The 21,998-nt window shown below is 39.5% G+C and overlaps 1 protein-coding gene across 2 annotated transcripts in view; it reads right to left on the minus strand.

Moving 5' to 3' along the window:
* LOC126175787 (transcriptional regulator ATRX homolog) overlaps positions 1 to 21,998 on the minus strand; it is a 483,984-nt gene that overhangs the window by 379,420 nt on the left and 82,566 nt on the right. For both annotated transcript variants that reach the window (XM_049922765.1, XM_049922764.1), the window contains exons 6-7: positions 16,319 to 16,464; positions 15,380 to 15,452 (exon numbers count right to left, since the gene is read on the minus strand). In XM_049922765.1, the coding sequence (XP_049778722.1) occupies positions 15,380 to 15,452; positions 16,319 to 16,464 (219 nt within the window). The remainder of the gene's footprint in view (positions 1 to 15,379; positions 15,453 to 16,318; positions 16,465 to 21,998) is intronic.

A 21,998-nucleotide genomic window follows, 5' to 3' on the forward strand; every position in this document is an offset into this window, starting at 1 on the left:
CCTTTAGATTTGTGTGATTGATCATGTAACTGAAATTTAAGGGATCCCTTTTAATGGTCATGTGGACGACCTCACACATTTCATTATTTACGGTCTATTGCCACTTATTGCACCCTACAGGTATATTGTATAAATCATTTAGCAATTGGTTTTGATCTTCTGATGACTTCACTAAATGGTAAATGACAGCAACAACTGCAAATAATTTAAGATGGTTGCTCAGACTGTCTCCTAAATTGTTTATATACTTTAGGAACAACAAATGGCCTGTTACACTTCCTTGAATACCCCAGATGTCACTTCTGTTTTACGACTTTCTGTCAATTACTATGAACTGTGGTACTTCTCAGAGGAAATCATGAATTCAGTCACACAGCTAGGATGATACTCGAGGTATGCAACTTTATTATTATAAGCCATTTGTAAGGAATGGTATCAAAAGTCTTTTGGAAATCTAGAAATATTGAACCAATTTGAAATCCACCTTCAATAGCACTCATTTCTCTGTAAAAATAAAGAGCTGGTTGTGTTTCACAAGAACGATATTTTCTGAATCTGCGCTGACTGTGTGTTACCGGATTGTTTTCCTTGATGTAATTCATCATGTCTCAACACAGGAAATGTTACACAACTGGACCACAAAATGACATTAGTGACATGGATCTATAATTCATTGGATTACTCCTACTTCCTTTCTTGGGTACTGTGCAACTCTCCAGTGTTTCGGTATGGATTTTTCACTGAGCGAGCAATTGTTCATGACTGTTAAGTACAGAGCTATTACATCAGCATACTCTGAAAGAAATCAAAGCGGTGCGCTGTCTGGATCGGAGGATGCACCTTCTTTAAGTGATTTAAGCTGCTTTGCTATATCAAGGATATCTACTTCTAAGTTACTCATGTTTGCAGCAGTTCCTGATTCAAATTCTGGAATACTTACTTTGCCTTATTTGGTGATGGAATTACGAAAACTGTATTTAGTCACTATGCTGTAGTGGCACTGCCACTGGTAACATTACCTTCGCCATCGCACATGAAGGTATTGATTGTGTCTTGACACTGGTGTACTTCACTTATGACAAGACATTCTCAGGATTTTCTGCCAGATTTCAAGAGAGAGTTAAATTTTGTTTGTTAATCTCTGGGATTTTGTGTTCTCTTAAATTTGGCATACTGGTTTTATTACTTCTGCAACAGTGTTCTGACCTGTTTTGTGTACCATGGTGAGTCAACAATGGATAATCCAGGATGGAATGTAACAATATTATGAAAAGGATAGTTGCTACTCAGCATATAGTGGAGATGATTAATCACAGATAGATACAACAAAAAGTCTGGTAAAAAATTGTGCTTTGGGCCACCAAGGCCTTCGTTGGAGATATAACACATACACTCATGCTAACGAAACTGACACACATGACTGTAGTCTCTGGCTGCTGAGGCCACACTGCGAGCAGCTGCGCATGATGGGAGACGCAACCGGATGGTGGGGGTAACATGGAGGCTGGGGTGGGGAGGGGAGGGAAAGGGATAGCAGGCGAATGCTGGGGGACGGTAAAGTGCTGCTTGTGGGAGCATACAGGGATGAGATGGGAGAGAGTAGGGCAGCTAGGTGCAGTTAGGAGGTTAGATGGAGGTGGGGGTAATTATTGGGAAAGGAAGTAGGTAAAAAGACTGTGGGTGTGTTGTTGGAGTAGAGGACTGTGTAGTGCTAGAATGGAAACTGAAGTGCTAGAGGGAAAGGACAAAGAATAACGAAGGTTGAGGACATGAGGGGTATGGGAACACAGGATATATTGCAGGGAGATTTCCCACCTGCACAATTCAAAAAAGCTAGTGTTGGTGGGAAGGATCCAGATGGCACAGGCTGTGAAGCAGTCACTGAAATGAAGACTGTCATGTTGGGCAGCATGATCAGTAATGGGGTGGTCCAGTTGTTTCCTGGCTATAGTTTGTCAGTGGCCATTCATGCAGGCAGACAGCTTGTTGCTTACCATGCCCACGTAGAATGCAGCACAGTGGTTGCAGCTTAGCTTGTAGTTCACATGGCTGGTTTCACAGGTAGTCCTGCCTTTGATGGGATAGGTGATACTTGTGACCAGACTGGAGTAGATGGTGGTGGGAAGAATTACCTACAAACAAATCCGGATTACGGCTAAGGGCACTAGCATGGCACCATCGTGTGCCTTCTAGAGGAATCCTTCCTAAACACCTAGAATTCTAAACCCCTCACCTGCTTCAGACTCACTGATGACATCTTCATGATCTGGATCGAGGGTGAGCACAACCTACCCACATTCCTCCAGAACATGAACACCTTCTCCCACATTCACTTGACCTGGTCCTACTCAACCCAACAAGGCACCTTCCTCAGTGTTGACCTTCACCTCAAAGATGACTACATCAGTAACTCAGTCCACATCAAACCTACTAACCAGCAGAAATACCTCTACTTTGACCCATTCCATGCCAAGAAGTGAAATCATCATACAGCCTAGCCACCCATGGCTGTTGCATCTGCAGTGATGAGCAGTCCCTCTCGAGATACACCGAGGGTCTCACTGAGGCCTTCACAGGCCTTAATTGCCCTACCAATCTTGCATGAAAACAGATCTCCCATGCCTTTGTCTCCAGTCACTCACAACCTCACAAAGTCCCACCTTCAGGCCACAGAAGAGCATTCCCCTTGTGACTTAGTATCACCCAGGTCTGTAGCATGTGAATCACATTCTCTGCCAGGATTTAGACTACCTCTCGTCATGCACTGAAATGAGGAATGTCCCTCCCACAGTAATATTCCACCGCCCTTCGAACCTACACAATATCCTTGTCCATCCCTACACAGCTCCTGCTCCCAACCTCTTGCCTCATGGCCCATATCCCTGTAATAGATCTAGATGCAAGACCTGTCACATACATCGTCCCACCACCACCTACTCTAGTCCAGTCACAAGCGACACCTATCCCACCAAAGGCACCACCTACCCCAATCTGGTCACAAGCATAACCTATCCCACAAAAGGCAGAACAACCTGTGAAATCAGTCATGTGATCTACAAGCTAAGCTAAAACCATTGTGGTGCAGTCTATGTGGGCATGACAAGTAACTAGCTGTCTGTCTGGATGAATGGCCACCAACGAACTGTGGCCAAAAAACAGCTGGACCACCCCATTGCTGAGCACGCTGCCCAACGCGACAGTCTTCATTTCAATGACTGCTTCTCAGCCTATACCATCTGGATCCTTTGCACCAACACCAGCTTTTCTGAGTTGCGCAGATGGGACCTGTCCCTGCAATATATCCTACATTCCAGAACACTCCCGACCTTAACCTTTGTTAGTCTTTATTCTTACCCTCTAGTCCCATCCCTCTTCCCATACCAGCACTCCGCAGTAGTCTTCCATTCCATCAACACACTCACAATCTTTTTACTTCTCTCTTTTCTGCTAGCTGCTCCCCCCACCCCCACCCCAATCTAATCTCCTGTCTGCACCTAGCTGCCCTACCCTCTCTCCATCCCATCTCTGTATGTTCCCACAAGCTGCACTTTACCATCCCTCACTCCTAACTTGCTATCCTTTCCCCTCCCCATCCCAGCCTCCTCCCACCCCCACCACCTGGTTGCGTGTCCCATCAGGTGCAGCTGCTCGCAGTGTGGCCTCAGCAGCCAGAGACTGTGTGTGTGTGTGTGTGTGTGTGTGTGTGTGGGCGCGCGCGTTCGCATATGTTTTCTATCTCCGACAAAGGCCCTGTTGGCCTAAAGCTTCCTCACAGAATGGTAATGGAGTGATTCACAAGGAGTTTGTTGCTCATGTACAGACTGCCACAGGTGACTTTCACGCTGGAGTGCTCCGCTGCTTGAGAGACCGAGTTCACCACGTCTGCCTGGCGATCAAGGGCAATTGGATTCTCCACCATGGAAACGCGCCCACTGACACGTTGCGCACCGCCGCCGAAGTTTTGGTCAAGTTCAATGTGACAACACTGCCACAGCCACCCTACAGCCCCAACCTGGCTCCAAGTGACTTTTTTCTCTTCCCCCGAATCAAGACAGGCCTAAAAGGGAAGCGATTTGACTCCATTGGTGCCATCCAGCAGGCTTCGACGAGAGCCCTTGACAGCATGACGCCAGAGGCCTTCCAGAAGGGCTATGAACAGTGGAAGACACGCTGGCAGTGCTGTGTTGATGCTGAAGGATCCTATTTTGAAGAACTTTTAGTCCGCTGCACTTAAATGTCCAATAAATTTCTAGTTCTGAGTTAAGTCTTGAAACTTTTGAATCACATCCTGTGTGTTCATGTAAATTTGCCTTTGAATGCATCTGTTTATTTAATTGAAGCAGTCAACATATTTCTGCTGAGGAACAATTAACAAACAGGGTTTCATATAAAACTATAGTCTGTACATTATAATTCTTAGTAATCCCATTTCAAAAAATATATTTGGTTTAGACTCATAAAATGCTTTCGAATTCTCAATCACCGAACAAACCTATGCGGTATCTTACACAACTCTGGCCTTGAATGGTTTGTGTGATCAATTTTCTGAGCTTTTTTCACCTGGATTAAGTTAGGGTATGTCGTCTCAAATACAGATCAAATTACAGTCATCGTAATGAGCTGATGTCATGGTATGAAAGGGCAAATGAATTTTTAATATCGGGGTGCTACCACTGCTTTTCCACAGCCATTGTGCGATGTCCATGTTGAAGGCTCTTGCTAGGCATTACACACTGGCTGGGGATTACAGCTGAAATCAAGGAATGTCCTAACATGGCAAGAAGTGTGTCTATGACCCACGCACAGCAAACCATATTTTTATCAAAATATAAGAAATACAAGACTGCAAAACTTCACGACTCACATATTTAAGGTGGTAAGATAGCATAAGGACCAACTTTAAGAGCTGCCAGTATTCTGTTTTTGAGCCCACATAAGATGATGACTATGAGAGACTCCAGCGCATCAGAACTCCCTCATGGGCAGCAACACTGTTCTACCTTCTATCCTCTGTTGCTGCAGCTACGGTGAATACCCTCATGAGGTTATGCATCACACCAATCGCATTACTTTGCATTGCGTCTAGACCTATAGCTTGTTGTTTTGCTGTACAGATAGCTCAAAGTAATTCAAATGGCTCTGAGCACTATGGGACTTAATATCTGAGGTCATCAGACCCTTAGACTTAGAACTACTTAAACCTAACTAACCTAAGGACATCACACACATCTATGCCTAAGGCAGGATTCAAACCTGCGACCATAGCAGCAGCAGCACGATTCCGGACTGAAGCGCCTAGAACTGCTTGGCCACAACAGCCGGCTTTTCAGATAGCAATGTTAGTCCAGCCATTCCCAAAATTAAAGGACTGTTGCTTGGTATTACTAGGGATAGGAAAATTTTGAGTAAACGGTAACACAACAAATAATGCAGAACTGGTGAGTTTCACAAAATGTTACGAAATCTGGCACTCTCCTCATTTTCGTAGTAATATATTAAGATGTGAGAGTTCATTTTAGTGGGTATTGGTCTCTTCAGTTTAAGTTTCAGCACAGTACTGATAAGTTCAAGTTATCACTTTTGTAGGCAAAATACAGAAAAATCATTACAGATTTACTTTGGTAGTAAAGATTGCGTAAATCATGGTTAAGCATGTGATACTCTCATATTATAAAAACCAGCTATTGGAAACTTTTTAATTAACTCCCTAATTACAATTGAGCAAGCAGTAAAGGAAACAAAAGAAAAATTCGGAGTAGGTATTAAAATTCATGGAGAAGAAGTAAAAACTTTGAGGTTCGCCGATGACATTGTAATTCTGTCAGAGACAGCAAAGGACTTGGAAGAGCAGTTGAACGGAATGGATGGCGTCTTGAAGGAAGGATATAAGAACAACATCAACAAAAGTAAAACAAGGATAATGGAATGTAGTCGAATTAAGTCAGGTGATGCTGAGGGAATTAGATTAGGAAATGAGACACTTAAAGTAGCAAAGGAGTTTTGCTATTTAGGGAGTAAAATAACTGATGATGGTCGAAGTAGAGAGGATATAAAATGTAGACTGGCAATGGCAAGGAAATCATTTCTGAAGAAGAGAAATTTGTTAACATCGAGTATAGATTTAAGTGTCAGGAAGTCGTTTCTGAAAGTATTTGTATGGAGTGTAGCCATGTATGGAAGTGAAACATGGACGATAACTAGTATGGACAAGAAGAGAATAGAAGATTTCGAAATGTGGTGCTACAGAAGAATGCTGAAGATAAGGTGGGTAGATCACGTAACTAATGAGGAGGTATTGAATAGGATTGGGGAGAAGAGAAGTTTGTGGCACAACTTGACTAGAAGAAGGGATCGGTTGGTAGGACATGTTTTGAGGCATCAAGGGATCACAAATTTAGCTTTGGAGGGCAGCGTGGAGGGTAAAAATCGTAGAGGGATACCAAGAGATGAATACACTAAGCAGATTCAGAAGGATGTAGGTTGCAGTAGGTACTGGGAGATGAAGAAGCTTGCACAGGATAGAGTAGCATGGAGAGCTGCATCAAACCAGTCTCAGGACTGAAGACCACAACAACAACAACAATTACAATGTACAATAAAATGTTACAAAATGAATTTCTATAAATGCATGTTATAATATCAATTATACAACAGAAACTAAAAATGAAAATTATTGGCACTGCTGCTGCATCAAGAGTTTTTGGTGGGAGAGTTTGTTGTACTACATTTGTAGTGATGCTAGCAGTACAATACGTGGCAGAGTAAGCAGAGCTGCAAGACATAGTACATATTAATGCTGTCTTCAAATGTTGTGTGTAGATTAAATTGTGAATAAATAGAAGACTGACTTAATCAGATGTTGAAACTGATTTATGCAGAATAGCAAAAAATCCAGGTAATTAATGAATGCCTATAATTGACAATCATAGAAAACACCATCCAATAATGTAAGTACAATATATATTTCATTTGCATATACTGCAACAAACTTGTTATTTGGAGAAAATTGCTATCTCACTAAAAATCTGTGTAAATTCAGTAGTAGACTACAAAGAGCCCGAAAGCATTACAAAAAGTGAAGTTGACCAACGTTCGTATATAAATTTTCCATATGCATGTGGAATTTTTAAGTTTTCAGTTAAATGAATAAATTACCTACCCACAGAAATATTTTTAGAGTATCAAATATTGGAAATTTGACCAGACATATTGACTGAACATTGTTTGGACTCCTTGTTTGGGGATGCATTGTCTACCAGTTCACATGAATTAAAAAAGATACTTTTTTGTCAGAGGAAAGTGATGGAGATGTATTTTGAGTTGTCAAAAGTAAATGGGATCTCAACAATGAAAGCAGAAAGTTATTCTATATCTATTGTATGTAAGGAACCAGTTTGATGAAGACTGTTTAAATTCTGTAAACTGCTTAAAATTGATTGAAAATAACCTAATGGTACTGTGGTAATTGGTTTGTAGTGATTCATTTGGAGTGCTTGGGCCTGGTGAGAAAATTCGCAAATTTGACCTATCAAATAAATTTAAGAAAAGAGTTAATAAAGTACGTGAAACTATAATATGTTTGCTACTATCAAAAAGTTGCACAGTTTTAATCTGACAGTTGATTTAAGTGAGAGACTGGGCCTCAAACCAAGTAGCACTGTCTGAACTGTTATCTTTTTTTCATCATCTTTCCTCTTCATCTGTCAAAGTTATTTCTATCTAATAAGTTTCCTTTAATTTATGTCTACAGTCACAAACTTTTTGTTAACAGATTACCGGTTTCGGTCTATAATGACCATCATCAGATCTGCAGCAAAAATGGGAAAACATAAATACACTCTCAGATTGTCTACAGATTAAAAACAATACATAGACCATAATGAAAAGTACTACTGACAAATATACGCATATGTGCGCTTTAAGGATGAAGAGGCATACCCGTTTTATAAAAAACAAAGTCTCAATTTACTGCAGCCATAGCCATAGAACATTTGACTATGCCACTATGGCTGCAGTACATTAGGACTTTGTTCTTTATAAAACAGGTATGCCTCTTCATCCTTAAAGCGCACAAATGCATATATTTGTCAGTAGTACTTTTCATTATGGTCTATGTATTGTTTTTAAGCTGTAGACAATCTGTGAGTGTATTTATGTTTTCCCAATTTTGATGCAGATCTGATGATGGTCATTATAGACCGAAACCGGTTATCTGTTAACAAAAAGTTTGTGACCATAGACGTAAATTAAAGGAAACTTATTGTATATATAGGTCACTGTTTTATTCGCGACAATGTCGCAGCTTGTTATTTCTATCTATTCCTTTCATCCTTTGTCTGATTGGTAGTTGTGGTAAGGAAATAAATTTTTATCATTTGGAGGTGACCTCATATTATTGAGATCTGAATACATTTTTGCTTATCGCATGAAACTTTTTTTTCAGTTTCTGGAACTGAAAATACATTATGTTTTCTTAACCATTATGTTTCTAGTTCAGTTGATATAATATTTGTACTATGATTCTGTTTTGGAGTAGATTGACACTAAATCATGCTAACAATAATGCTGTGCTGGAAAAAATGGTATGTATGTCCAATTAGTTATTGGGAAAATGTGAAGTCAGATTTCTCGTTTCTACAGTCAGTGGTTAAAGGTCAGCTATACTGAAGAACAGAAGTGTTGTTGATCTTTATGTTGCAGATAATGAGTTACACGAGATAACGTATGTCATGTAGAAGAGTTTTCACTAATTATCTCGTGCATCCTTTAATTGTTAACTACTGGAAGAAGAAGAATGTTTTGTGTAAAGTCAGATCACATAATGTTTTGAAAATCTTGAGGGGGAAGTAGTGAGGTACGCTCTTGCCACAATCTCGATGAAGTAGTAATGATAAAAATTCACTAGTGATAAAATTGAAATACAGATATGTACTATGTTCATGATGGTGCACTTATGTAATTGAGTTGAAGTGTTGATGACTATGATGATGTCATGCTTTGAAGCACTAGCAATAGCCATGTTTGCAGGCTGAACTATGGGAATTCAGGTCTGCCTATCATGCAAACAACTGTTGTTTATAAATGCCCAAACATTTCAGCAGCTTTGTGCACTCATCAGTGGGTATTTTTATTGAGTTATGTAAAATGCAAACATTTTTAGGTAATAATTATTCTAACAAAATTAGGCTTACAAACAGTTTATGTCTGTTCAAATTATTACCTTATTTTTCTTCATCACTGGGTTCTATAGGAGCCTTTTTACATTACTGTATACCGGTAGCTAACCACATGCAACTAAATTATGTTATTGTGAGGTGTGAAGTTGCTTACTGACCTAATGAATCTATCTACGAACATAAATTTGTTGCAAGAATATATTTTGCAACTATAGCTTGTAGTTACTTACAGTTATTTTCGAAGCATCAGTCCTCATCTGCATGCTGCTCTGTCATGGAAATACATATAGATATCCAACACCTATTTCTGAGGAACTCCATTTGTAAGTCATACTTTTTCAACATTTATGTTGTTGCTGACTGCCTAGTGCTCACTGATGTTTTCATATCAGTTTCACACCAAATTTGAACTTTGTTTACTTTCTCTCTGCTTGTTTCTGTATGTGGAATCATCTTTCTGTTTAAATTTGTGGTATAGGGTGTGGCTGGATTTTAGTATTTATAAATCTGTTTCTACTTTAGTAGGATGGTGGTTCTGGGCTATTAATTGGTCAGCAAATGTACTATGGGAGCTGTTACCTTTGAGAGGTCTGAGGTGCTCTGAATATCTCATTTTACAGTTTCCACATGTTTTCCCTATGTAGGCTAACTGAAAAGAGTTGCATGGAAGTTTGTATATGCCTGATTTGTTGAATCAATAGGTGATTACTTCCTGTTTTTGAAGTTTTTTCTGTGTTGTGTTGCCTGTTCTGTGTCCTATTTTGTTTTATGTGTGGATTCTTGCTCTGAAACATTCTGGCAGATTAAAACTGTGTGCCGGACCGAGACTCGAACTCGGGACCTCTGCCTTTCGCGGGCAAGTGCTCTGCCAACTAAGCTACCCAAGCACGACTCACGCCCCGCCCTCACAGCTTTACTTCTGCCAGTACCTCGCCTCCTACCTTCCAAACTTTACAGAAGCTCTCCTTCACAGCTTTACTTCTGCCAGTACCTCGCCTCCTACCTTCCAAACTTTACAGAAGCTCTCCTGGGAAGGAGAGCTTCTGTAAAGTTTGGAAGGTAGGAGGCGAGGTACTGGCAGAAGTAAAGCTGTGAGGGCGGGGTGTGAGTCGCACTTGGGTAGCTCAGTTGGAAGAGCACTTGCCCGCGAAAGGCAAAGGTCCCGAGTTCAAGTCTCAGTCCGGCACACAGTTTTAATCTGCCAGAAAGTTTCATATCAGCGCACACTCCGCTGCAGTTCTGGATTCTTGCTCTGTTGCGTCCTTTGTGCAGTCATCGTCTATTGTTCAGTTCTTATGTGTTCTTGTGCAAGGTCTTGTATGCATATGGCATGTTATTGCATTGTAATTTTACGTAATTTTTAGTCTAGTTTCTTTATTACATACATCTCATGAAGATTCTGCACAGTTATTTGTTTTACTGTGTTTAACTTCTCTGTGCAGCGCAGTTTGTTTATCAGGGTTTGGTTCATCTTTGAAGCATAATCGGAAGCTTGTTCATTTGTGTGTCAATGGAAGGTTAGATTGATTGTGAATGGTGGTGCTTGCAGTTGAGACTTGTAAAATCATGTGTGTAATGGTTTGTATTGACTGAGTCACATGGGAATGTACTTACACAGAAATATAAGTAATTTACATGGTAACTGCAAATTTGGTCACTGACAAGACGAAATACAGGGCTATTACAAATGATTGAAGTGATTTCATAAATTCACTGTAGCTCCAGTCATTGACATATGGTCACGACACACTACAGATACGTAGAAAAACTCATAAAGTTTTGTTCGGCTGAAGCCGCACTTCAGTTTTCTGCTGTCAGAGCGCTCGAGAGCGCAGTGAGACAAAATGGCGACAGGAGCCGAGAAAGCGTATGTCGTGCTTGAAATGCACTCACATCAGTCAGTCATAACAGTGCAACGACACTTCAGGACGAAGTTCAACAAAGACCCACCAACTGCTAACTCCATTCAGCGATGGTATGCGCAGTTTAAAGCTTCTGGATGCCTCTGTAAGGGGAAATCAATGGGTCGGCCTGCAGTGAGTGAAGAAACGGTTGAACGCGTGCGGGCAAGTTTCATGCGTAGCCCGCGAAAAATTGGCTCATGCCGCAACTGGAGACCGACAGTGCCGACTTCATCTTTCAACAGGATGGTGCTCCACCACACTTCCATCATGATGTTCAGCATTTTTTAAACAGGAGATAGGAAAACCGATGGATCGGTCGTGGTGGAGATCATGATCAGCAATTCATGTCATGGCCTCCATGCTCTCCCGACTTAACCCCATGCGATTTCTTTCTGTGGGGTTATGTGAAAGATTCAGTGTTTAAACCTCCTCTACCAAGAACCGTGCCAGAACTGCGAGTTCGCATCAACTTTGCTTTCGAACTCATTGATGGGGACATGCTGCGCCCGAGTGTGGGAGGAACTTGATTATCAGCTTGATGTCTGCCGAATCACTAAAGGGGCACATATCAAACATTTGTGAATGCCTAAAAAAACCTTTTGAGTTTTTATTTTGAAAATATCTCAAATAATAAAGTTATTGTAGAGCTGTGAAATCGCTTCAATCATTTGTAATAACCCTGTATAATGTGGTATCTGTAGATGTAGGTTTTATGAATGAGAATCAGTACTAATGCGTGGATTAAACAGACAACTTAATAATAATTAAAAGTGGAATTATGGATGAATAGTGATTAACTAAAGAGTAACGATGAAGTAATGTTGTTGTTGTTGTTGTCTGTTGTGTCCACCTTCACAGGGTGCTACATGTCACACCAGTCTCTATTGTGACGCCACAAAGTTCTAATCAGTCGTCACACAGATAGAGCACGTAACAGGTACCTTATTAGGCTTCCGCCAAAAGACTTAAAAATAGTCCACTACATATGGCAACAGTTGTAGTCCACTACATATGGTGACAGTTATATCTGCCGCCATAAAGGATGATGACACCAAGGACTACTTGTTGCATCCGCCAAATAGTTCACAGATGCAATATTCTTCTGCTGTACGCATATAAAAGTGGCCGCACAGCTTCACTCAGCCAGATGTCACAGCTGTACCATATCATCAGTCGCTGAACAGCTACCCACAGCTGCTACAGTCATAGCCCAGCAACTAAGAATGAGTGCCAGAGGTTGAAAATACCGCTACAGTTGTAAAGTTCTTTTATTATCACATGGCCGGTTTCAGGCTCTTATAAGCCCATCTTCAGGTGTCATAACTTAGTGCTGTAGCCCACGAGTGCTGTGGTGGATGTGTACAAGGCGCGGTGTGCTACCTACAAGCGCTCGTCATGTACGCCATGGAACTTGCTTCAGCTTATGTCTTTCAGAGCTGTGTCGAATTCTCGCATTATCATATCTCTCATCTTGTGAGCTTTTACTTCCATGTCTTTCTCTACAATATTACCTTCAAGTTTGTTTTGCTTATGTACAATTTCTACATATTCCTTCCCTTTTCCCCTTGGTACTGGCTTGCCATCTGAGCCTTTATTATTTACATTGCTGCTTCTCATTTCTTCAAAGGCCTCCAATTTTCCAATACGCTGCATCTGTCTTTCTCATAGTCAAACCTGATTCTATAGCCTTGCATTTCTTGTCTTGCCATTCTTGCTTTGCCAGTTTGCACGTAAATCTCAATTTTTAGACTTCCGTATTCCCTTGTGTTTGCTTTATTTGCTGGAATTTTATACCTCCTTTTGTCAATTAAATTCAGCATCTCCAGAGTTATTTATGGATTTGTACTTGGCCTTGTCTTTTTAGCTATGTGATCCTCTGTTGTCTTTCCTATTTCATCTACCAAAGTTACCCACTTCTTTCCTATTGTGTTCCTTACCCTTGTTTTAGTTCAACATTGCCTAATACTCCCTCTGACAGTCTCAACAGCCTCTGCTTCCTTCAATTTATCCATGTTGCACAACTTAATTTCCAACATATCTGCAGTTTTGTCACTTTTAGTCTGCAGTTCATAAACAATATGTCATGATCAAAGTCCACATCTGCCCCTTGAATGCCTTACAGTTTACAATCTGATTTTGAAATCTCTGTCTTATCATATCATTATATAATCGGTCTGAAACTAGGTCTCTTCCACTTCTTTCACACTTCTTAAATCAAGTATTAGCATTATTACATTATGCTTTGTGGAAAATTCCACCAGCTATCTTCCTCTTTCATTCCTTTTTCCCAGTCAATATTCTACTATTTTTCTTTCTCCTATTATCGAATTCCATTCCCCATCAAAATTACATTTTCTTCTCTGTTAATTATGTGAATAATTTCTTTTATTTTGTCACACACAGTGTGAATCTCTTCTTCATCTGTGAAGCTTGTTGGCATATATTGGATTTACTCAACTAGAAGATGAGGTTTTATCCCTAATTCATCATTCGAAAACTATGTAGCCACCTTGTATTTGCGTATTAAACTACTGCTGCTTTGGAATAAGATGGTTACATTCAGATGAAACAAAAAAAAAAACAAAAAAAAAAAAACACAAAAAAAAAAAAAAAAAAAAACAAAAAAAAAATTAATCCTGAATCAAATGTCTACAAAACAAAACAGGTACATCATATTAAACTGACCATAATTGCTAAATTGAAGGTAAATTAAAGCAGCAAGACACATCATGGAGATAGTACCAACAGATGTCACTAGATAGCAGGATGAGCAAAAGTTCGAGAATTTCACTGAATCGCAACTGCAAGCTTTAACTTATGTATTGGTGGTGGTTGTTGTTGTTGTTTTTGTTACATATGACATGCGACCTAGAAGATACGACAGTCTGTGTTTCATTGTTGCTCAAGCACAGCACTACAGAAGAGTTGGAGAGGGAACAGTGTTACCGGCTTGTCTGAGAACTAGGATGAGTGTCGGGAGGAGAGTAGTAAGTGGGCAGCACATTACATTGTGCTGCCAACCACAGAAATCTATACCATGTACTTTGGATTTTTATGACCATCTACCACATGTAAACTGCAGTGTAACCGAATCCCTTTGAATCGACATTGAAATTAGATAAATACACAACAATGGTATACATTTCTGCACGAGATGGAAGAAGTCCTGCAACAATGTTGTCAACACTCACCATGAGGAGTGAAAGGGAATGTGTCACCTGTGGGTTCCATGCAGCAAATGAGAGAGAGAGCAGCATGTAGATGATACACTTGGAAGCAAGAAATACTGTAATATTCTCATGTCAGTATAGAAGCGAAATCCGATATGTATTCAAGGTGGGGAAACACACACACACACACACACACACACACACACACACACACACACACACACAACAAAGATATAACTTGAACAACTGTGCTGTTAGGATGATGTTGCCAATTAAAAATAGTTATACAACAGACAACAGAGTTAGTATGCAGAAAAGGTGGTGAAGATAAAAATTAATGTAAACCATTTCTTTTTGCCTATATTATTTCTTGTTGTATTATCAAAATGTGGACAATCAATAAATGACTAAGTTTAAAACAGGTATAATGCTAATTTTTTAGGCAGATACTTAAAGACAATAAAACAGTCTATATTCAGAATATGTTAAAATAGATTTTTCTGAAGAAGCCTCTTTTTAAAAAAAAAAAAAAGTCGCCGTCTTCTATTAAGGGTCATCTTATACTTTGGTAAAACAGTAAGATAAACTTTAAGTACTGTCACGAGTGTTGGCTTTATGTCTGTCTTAGCTACAATAATGCGCTGTTCATACAATCTCACCTTCACTGTTATTTTCTTATTCTTTAGTGGACCTACTCCTGCATTACCCCTATTTGCTCTTCTAATTATAACCATATACTCACCTGACAAAGTCCCATTCTGTCTGCCAAAACACTTCAATAATTCCCACTATATCTAACTTCAAACTATCCATTTCTTTTTTCAAATTCTCTAGCCCACCAACATAATTAAGAAAATTAACATTCCACATGTCTACTTTGCAAAGTCAGTTTTGTTTTTCCTGATGAAGACATAGTTCTTGCAGTTCCTGCCCGGAGATCCAAATGGTGGACTATTTTTCCCAAGAAAGTGCCATCATCATCATTTAAACACAAGGTAGAACTGCAATGCCCTCGTGAAAAATAACAGGTGTCATTTCCCCTTGCTTTCAACAGTTTGCAGTACTTGCATATATATTTGACTGTATCATGAGAAAAGAAAATTGTTAGGAGTTTAGCTGCTATACGCACCCTTCTTGGTACATGATTCATCCGCCTTTCCTTCAATTTCTCTAAAGCTCTCTGATTTTTCAGTCTCTGCTCCCTAGTTGAATAAAGAAGAAAACTGAATTAAATAAAGCCATACCTAACTTTCGAAAAGACCACACACAAGAATACACACATGTCAACACAACACATCAATACTTTATGATAAAGCGTATTTTGTAGTTTTTTCATGCATCATGATAAACAAAGGTAAATTATAAAAGTTTATTTGCAAACATTATTTTAAATAAAATACTCCTGTTCAAAGAATCATACTGTTGACATGTTAAGGCACAAGAACACACTATCTGAATTCTGCAATGAGATAACGTTTAACACAAGTTTAATGATAAACCAGTCAGCAAACTGTTATCAGAAATATTTATTCTATTGCAGGATCTTTATTTTTATCATGTCCACTATGTATGTCAGCTTTGTAAACACACCAGCATCAAGTCCTCGATAACCATTTCTATTGGTACATACGTATGAAGAAATGTTTCTTAGTATGTACAGTGTCTCTCAAGGTAAAATGTTGTCCATTACCTAATAATATGAAACACGGTGATGAAGGTTCAAATGCCTATCAATGACAATGAGGTCATCAGAGATAGAACACAAGATAGAAGGTGAAAAAATAGGTATGGAAAGTGGTCTTACCCCTTGGAAAAAAAAATCTGAAAATTCACCTGAAGTAGTTTAGAGTAAGCACAGAAAACATAAATCTGGACAGAAAGATTGTATTTGAACCACTGTCCTTTTTAATATGAGTCCAGTGTCTTACCACTGCGCCACAAAAACTGCTTTTCAAAGGAGGTTCAATCTACTTTTAAAATAATATTGAAGTCACACTTACGATTGATATGACTATATGATAAAACATTTCTTGCCTAATAAGCTGCAGGACAAAATCTGGGCACTTACCTACGTACTTGTTCCGAATATTTCTTTGATGCCCAACAAATTGCTCTGAGATCCCACAAAGGCTTTCCATAACAAACAAAACACTTCCAGTCCTCTGATTCTATATCCTTAAGAATCGATCGCTTCAAATTGCGCTTGATACATGCCTGGAATATAGAATGTTTGTAATGTACAGCATATGCTCTGAATTAATTGTTCTTATAGCCTTATACTTACATTCATATGAACAGCACATTGATTCACACATGTATTGAATCTATATCACATACACTCTGAAAAGACTGATACATAATATATGTAATATAAACATGATCAGTAAAGGATCCTGTGACAACTGTAAGACAGAGTCGCAAATCGCCCAAAAGTTTTACATACAATATATCTAAGACTTATTAATTGACGTAAACCCACCTAATGAAAGATGTAACCCTCCAAAATATGTAGTGAAAATATGGCATGTGGTACAGGAACTTCTTTATTTTAAAGAAAAATGTCGTAAAAGTGACAATATTAGAGATATCAATTTAATCTTCTTCTTTTTACAAAGAGGTAGGTTTAAAGCTATATTTCATTAGGTTTTGATAATGATATCTTGAAGGTGATCTTTCTGCTTAATACATTTGGAGAGTTCAAATCAGAAGTTTCAGTCCACTTTGTCCAGCATTTCTCTGTCCATATAGCAGCACAAATATTCTTCCACAGCTCACCTGCAGTCTGTGGACAATTGGTATACACCAAGGATTTAAGACAGCCCCATAAGAAAAAGTTGCAGGGAGCAAAATCTGGTGAGCATGATGCCCATTAACATTTACCATCAAAGAGATGACACAGTGGGGGAAGTGTTTGTGCAAGAGTGTCATTGACTTTCACATTGTGTGAGGTATAGTGTTGTCTTGTTGGATCCAGATATCCCCGCATCTTTTTCTTCAAGTTCGGGAAGAAAAAACTCCTCAATCATCTGGACATAAGGCCCAGAAGTGACTGTAACTGCCCTTTCATTCTCTTTGAAAAATCATGGGCCACTAATGACAATTTTGGATAACACACCCGAAACTGTCACTGGGGATTCGCAGCACTCAAGTATCACATGTTTTGTTTACTTACACATCCTACCAAATGAAAATTTGCCTCGTCAATGAAGAACACAAGGGCATCATGAAGCAGGCTTTTGATTAAGGCTTCACAAGCATTTTTTTCATGGAACAAAATTGCATGGATTAAGTGTGTGCACCATCGCCAGTTTTTATAGATGAAATTTCAAGTCTTCATGAAGAAATTGTCTCACTGCACAATCAGAAATTGCAAGAGCAGCTGCACATTTGCCTGCTGATTGCTTGGGGGAGTTTAAACTGGTCAGCCTTACTTTCTTGGCATTTTTGGCAACCTAGTGATTCTTGAATGTTCTGGTTTCTTTTCCCGCACACTGTCAGTATACATAAACATGTCCACCCACATAACAATCAATTTTTTATCAGGGAAATGACCTGCAGGCACAATATTGAACTGTTACATTAATGCATGCAGGGTTGCAATGACCGAATGGCCTTTGGAAAAAGCAAGTTGCCCCCTTCCAAATCCACTCAATCCCATACAACAATGAGTAATGATCACTGTGTGGTATGCATTTCAAATAAGGATGTTCCCTGCCACGCCCTGTAATAATAAGTTGTGATAGGTTACAATAATTTGTACTTTCAATGGAAATCACTTAAACATTTTTTCAGCAGCTCTAGGAGACTTTTTATATCCTTGAAATAGAAAAAATGAAGAAGGAATGCATGTTAATGGAACACACCTGAACCACGTCCATTTTTCTGATAATGCTGTAAAATTCTTCTCTAGAGCAGGTGAATATCAACAACAAATGAAAGAACTTTATAGTCTGCATTTGAAAGAGGGCCTGAAAATCTATTCTAATAAGACTAAAGTCATAAATAATAAATACAATGAAGAAGAAACTTCTACAAATTAACAGTGAAGTCGTATAACTAGTTAACAGAGTTTTTGTGATTAGGGCAATTAAAGACAATGACTAGGCAGGCAGGTAGGTAAAGAAATAAACAGAAAAGTAAAAATGACATGAAGTGTTTCTGGTGAGCTATACAGATTTTCCAAAATAAAGAGTACAATGCACCTCAAACATCAAACAAGAAGTTTACAACCAATATATGTATCAAGTTTTCTCTTATGACAGTGGTACAGGGACCTTTAATGTGAAAATTATTTAAAAACTGATGTTTGCTCAGTGAGCTATGAATGTGAGCTATGAATAAGTGCAAGTCAGGAATTACTAGTCGACGTATACACAGCAAATGAATTATGTAACAAACTGGAGCGAAGACATAACTCTCATGGTAACGAAATTAAACAGAAAACAGAAGAAACTAAGTGAATGGACGATAAAAGGGGCGAGGTAGGTAGTTCTTTGTTGCATTCCAACAAACACAAAAAGGCCACAAACACAAAAAGACGACATTAGAAATCATGTAGCAAAAAATAAGAAAAAAGTTGTTGTTGTTGTTGTTGTCTTCAGTCCTGAGACTGGTTTCATGCAGCTCTCCATGCTACTCTTTCCTGTGCAAGCTTCTTCATCTCTCAGTGCCTACTGCAACCTACATCCTTCTGAATCTGCTTGGTGTATTCATCTCTTTGTCTCCCTCTACAATTTTTACCCCCCACGCTGCCCTCCAATACTAAATTGGTGATCCCTTGATGCCTCAGAATATGTCCTACCAATCGATCCCTTCTTCTAGTCAAGTTGTGCCAGAAGCTACTCTTCTCCCCAATTCTATTCAATACCTCCTCATTAGTTATGTGATCTACCCATCTAATCTTCAGCATTCTTCTGTAGCACCACATTTCTACATCTACATCTACATCTACATGACTACTCTGCAATTCACATTTAAGTGCTTGGCAGAGGGTTCATCAAACCACAATCATACTATCTCTCTACCATTCCACTCCCGAACAGCGCACGGTAAAAACGAACACCGAAAACTTTCTGTTCGAGCTCTGATTTCTCTTATTTTATTTTGATGATCATTCCTACCTATGTAGGTTGGGCTCAACAAAATATTTTCGCATTGGTGACTGAAATTTCGTAAATAGATCTCAACGCGACGAAAAACGTCTTTGCTTTAATGACTTCCATCCCAATTCGCGTATCATATCTGCCACACTCTCTCCTCTATTACGTGGTAATACAAAACGAGTTGCCCTTTTTTGCACCCTTTCAATGTCCTCCGTCAATCCCACCTGGCAATGATCCCACAAGGCGCAGCAATATTCTAACAGAGAATGAACGAGTAGTGTAAGCTGTCTCTTTAGTGGACTTGTTGCATCTTCTAAGTGTCCTGCCAATGAAATGCAACCTTTGGCTCGCCTTCCCCACAATATTATCTATGTGGTCTTTCCAACTGAAGTTGTTCGTAATTTTAACACCCAGGTACTTAGTTGAATTGACAGCCTTGAGAATTGTACTATTTATCGAGTAATCGAATTCCAACGGATTTCTTTTGGAACTCATGTGGATCACCTCACACTTTTTGTTATTTAGCATCAACTGCCACCTGACACACCATACAGCCATCTTTTCTAAATCGCTTTGCAACTGATACCGGTTTTTGGATGACCTTACTAGACAATAAATTACAGCATCATCTGCGAACAACCTAAGAGAACTGCTCAGATTGTCACCCAGGTCATTTATATAGATCAGGAACAGCAGAGGTCCCAGGACACTTCCCTGGGGAACACCTGATATCACTTCAGTTTTACTAGATGATTTGCCGTCTATACTATGAACTGCGACCTTCCTGACAGGAAATCACGAATCCAGTCGCACAACTGAGATGATACCCCATAGGCCTGCAGCTTGATTAGAAGTCGCTTGTGAGGAACGATGTCAAAAGCTTTCCGGAAATCTGGAAATACGGAATCAACTTGAGATCCCCTGTCGATATCGGCCATTACTTCGTGCGAATAAAGAGCTAGCTGTGTTGCACAATAACGATGTTTTCTGAAACCATGCTGATTACATATCAATAGATCGTTCCCTTCGAGGTGATTCATAATGTTTTAATACAGTATATGCTCCAAAACCCTACTGCAAACCGACGTCAATGATATAGGTCTGTAGTTCGATGGATTACTCCTACTACCCTTCTTAAACACTGGTGCGACCTGCGCAATTTTCCAATCTGTAGGTACAGATCTATCGGTGAGCGAACGGTTGTATATGATTGCTAAGTAGGGAGCGATTGTATCAGCGTAATCTGAAAGGAACCTAATCGGTATACAATCTGGACCTGAAGACTTGCCCGTATCAAGCGATTTGAGTTACTTCGTAACCCCTAAGATATCTACTTCTAAGAAACTCATGCTAGCAGCTGTTCGTGTTTCAAATTCTGGAATATTCCATTCATCTTCCCTGGTGAAGGAATTTCAGAAAACTGCGTTCAATAACTCCACTTTAGTGGCACAGTTGTCGGTAACAGTACCATCGGCACTGCGCAGCGAAGGTATTGACTGCATCTTGCCGCTTGTGTACTTTACAGACGACATTTCGAAAGCTTCTATTCTCTTCTTGTCCAAACTATTTATCGTCCATGTTTCACTTCCATACATGGCTACACTCCATACAAATACTTTCAGAAATGACTTCCTGACACTTAAATCTATACTCAATGTTAACAAATTTTTCTTCTTCAGAAACGCTTTCCTTGCCATTGCCAGTCTACATTTTATATCCTCTCTACTTCAACCATCATCAGTTATTTTGCTCCCCAAATAGCAAAACTCCTTTACTACTTTAAGTGTCTCATTTCCTAATCTAATACCCTCAGCATCTCCCGACTTAGTTCGACTACATTCCATTATCCTCGTTTTGCTTTTGTTGATGTTCATCTTATATCCTCCTTTCAAGACGCTATCCATTCCGTTCAACTGCTCTTCCAAGTCCTTTGCTGTCTCTGACAGAATTACAATGTCATCGGCGAGCCTCAAAGTTTTCATTTCTTCTCCATGGATTTTAAAACCTACTCCAAATTTTTCTTTTGTTTCCCTCACTGCTTGCTCAATATACAGATTGAATAACATCAGGGAGAGGCTACAACCCTGTCTCACTCCCTTCCCAACCACTGCTTCCCTTTCATGCCCCTCAACTCTTATAACTGCCATTTGTAAATAGCCTTTCACTCTCTGTATTTTACCCCTGCCACCTTCAGAATCTGAAAGAGTATTCCAGTCAACATTGTCAAAAGCTTTCTCGAAGTCACAAATGCTAGAAACGTAGGTTTGCCTTTCCTTAATCTGGCTTCCAAGATAAGTCGTAGGGTCGGTATTGCATCAAGTGTTCCAATATTTCTATGGAATCCAAACTGATCTTCCCCAAGGTCGGCTTCTACTAGTTTTTCCATTCGTCTGTAAAGAATTCGCAATAGTATTTTGCAGCCGTGACTTATTAAACTGATAGTTTGGTAATTTTCACATCTGTCAACACCTGCTTTCTTTGGGATTGGAATTATTATATTCTTCTTGAAGTCTGAGGGTATTTTGCCTGTCTCATACATCTTGCTCACCAGATGGTAGAGTTTTGGAAGGACTGGCTCCCCCAAGGCTGTCAGTAGTTCTAATGGAATGTTATCTACTCCCGGGGCCTTGTTTCGACTCAGGTCTT

This window comes from Schistocerca cancellata, chromosome 3, assembly GCF_023864275.1.
Source record: "Schistocerca cancellata isolate TAMUIC-IGC-003103 chromosome 3, iqSchCanc2.1, whole genome shotgun sequence".
Classification (NCBI taxonomy): domain Eukaryota; kingdom Metazoa; phylum Arthropoda; class Insecta; order Orthoptera; family Acrididae; genus Schistocerca; species Schistocerca cancellata.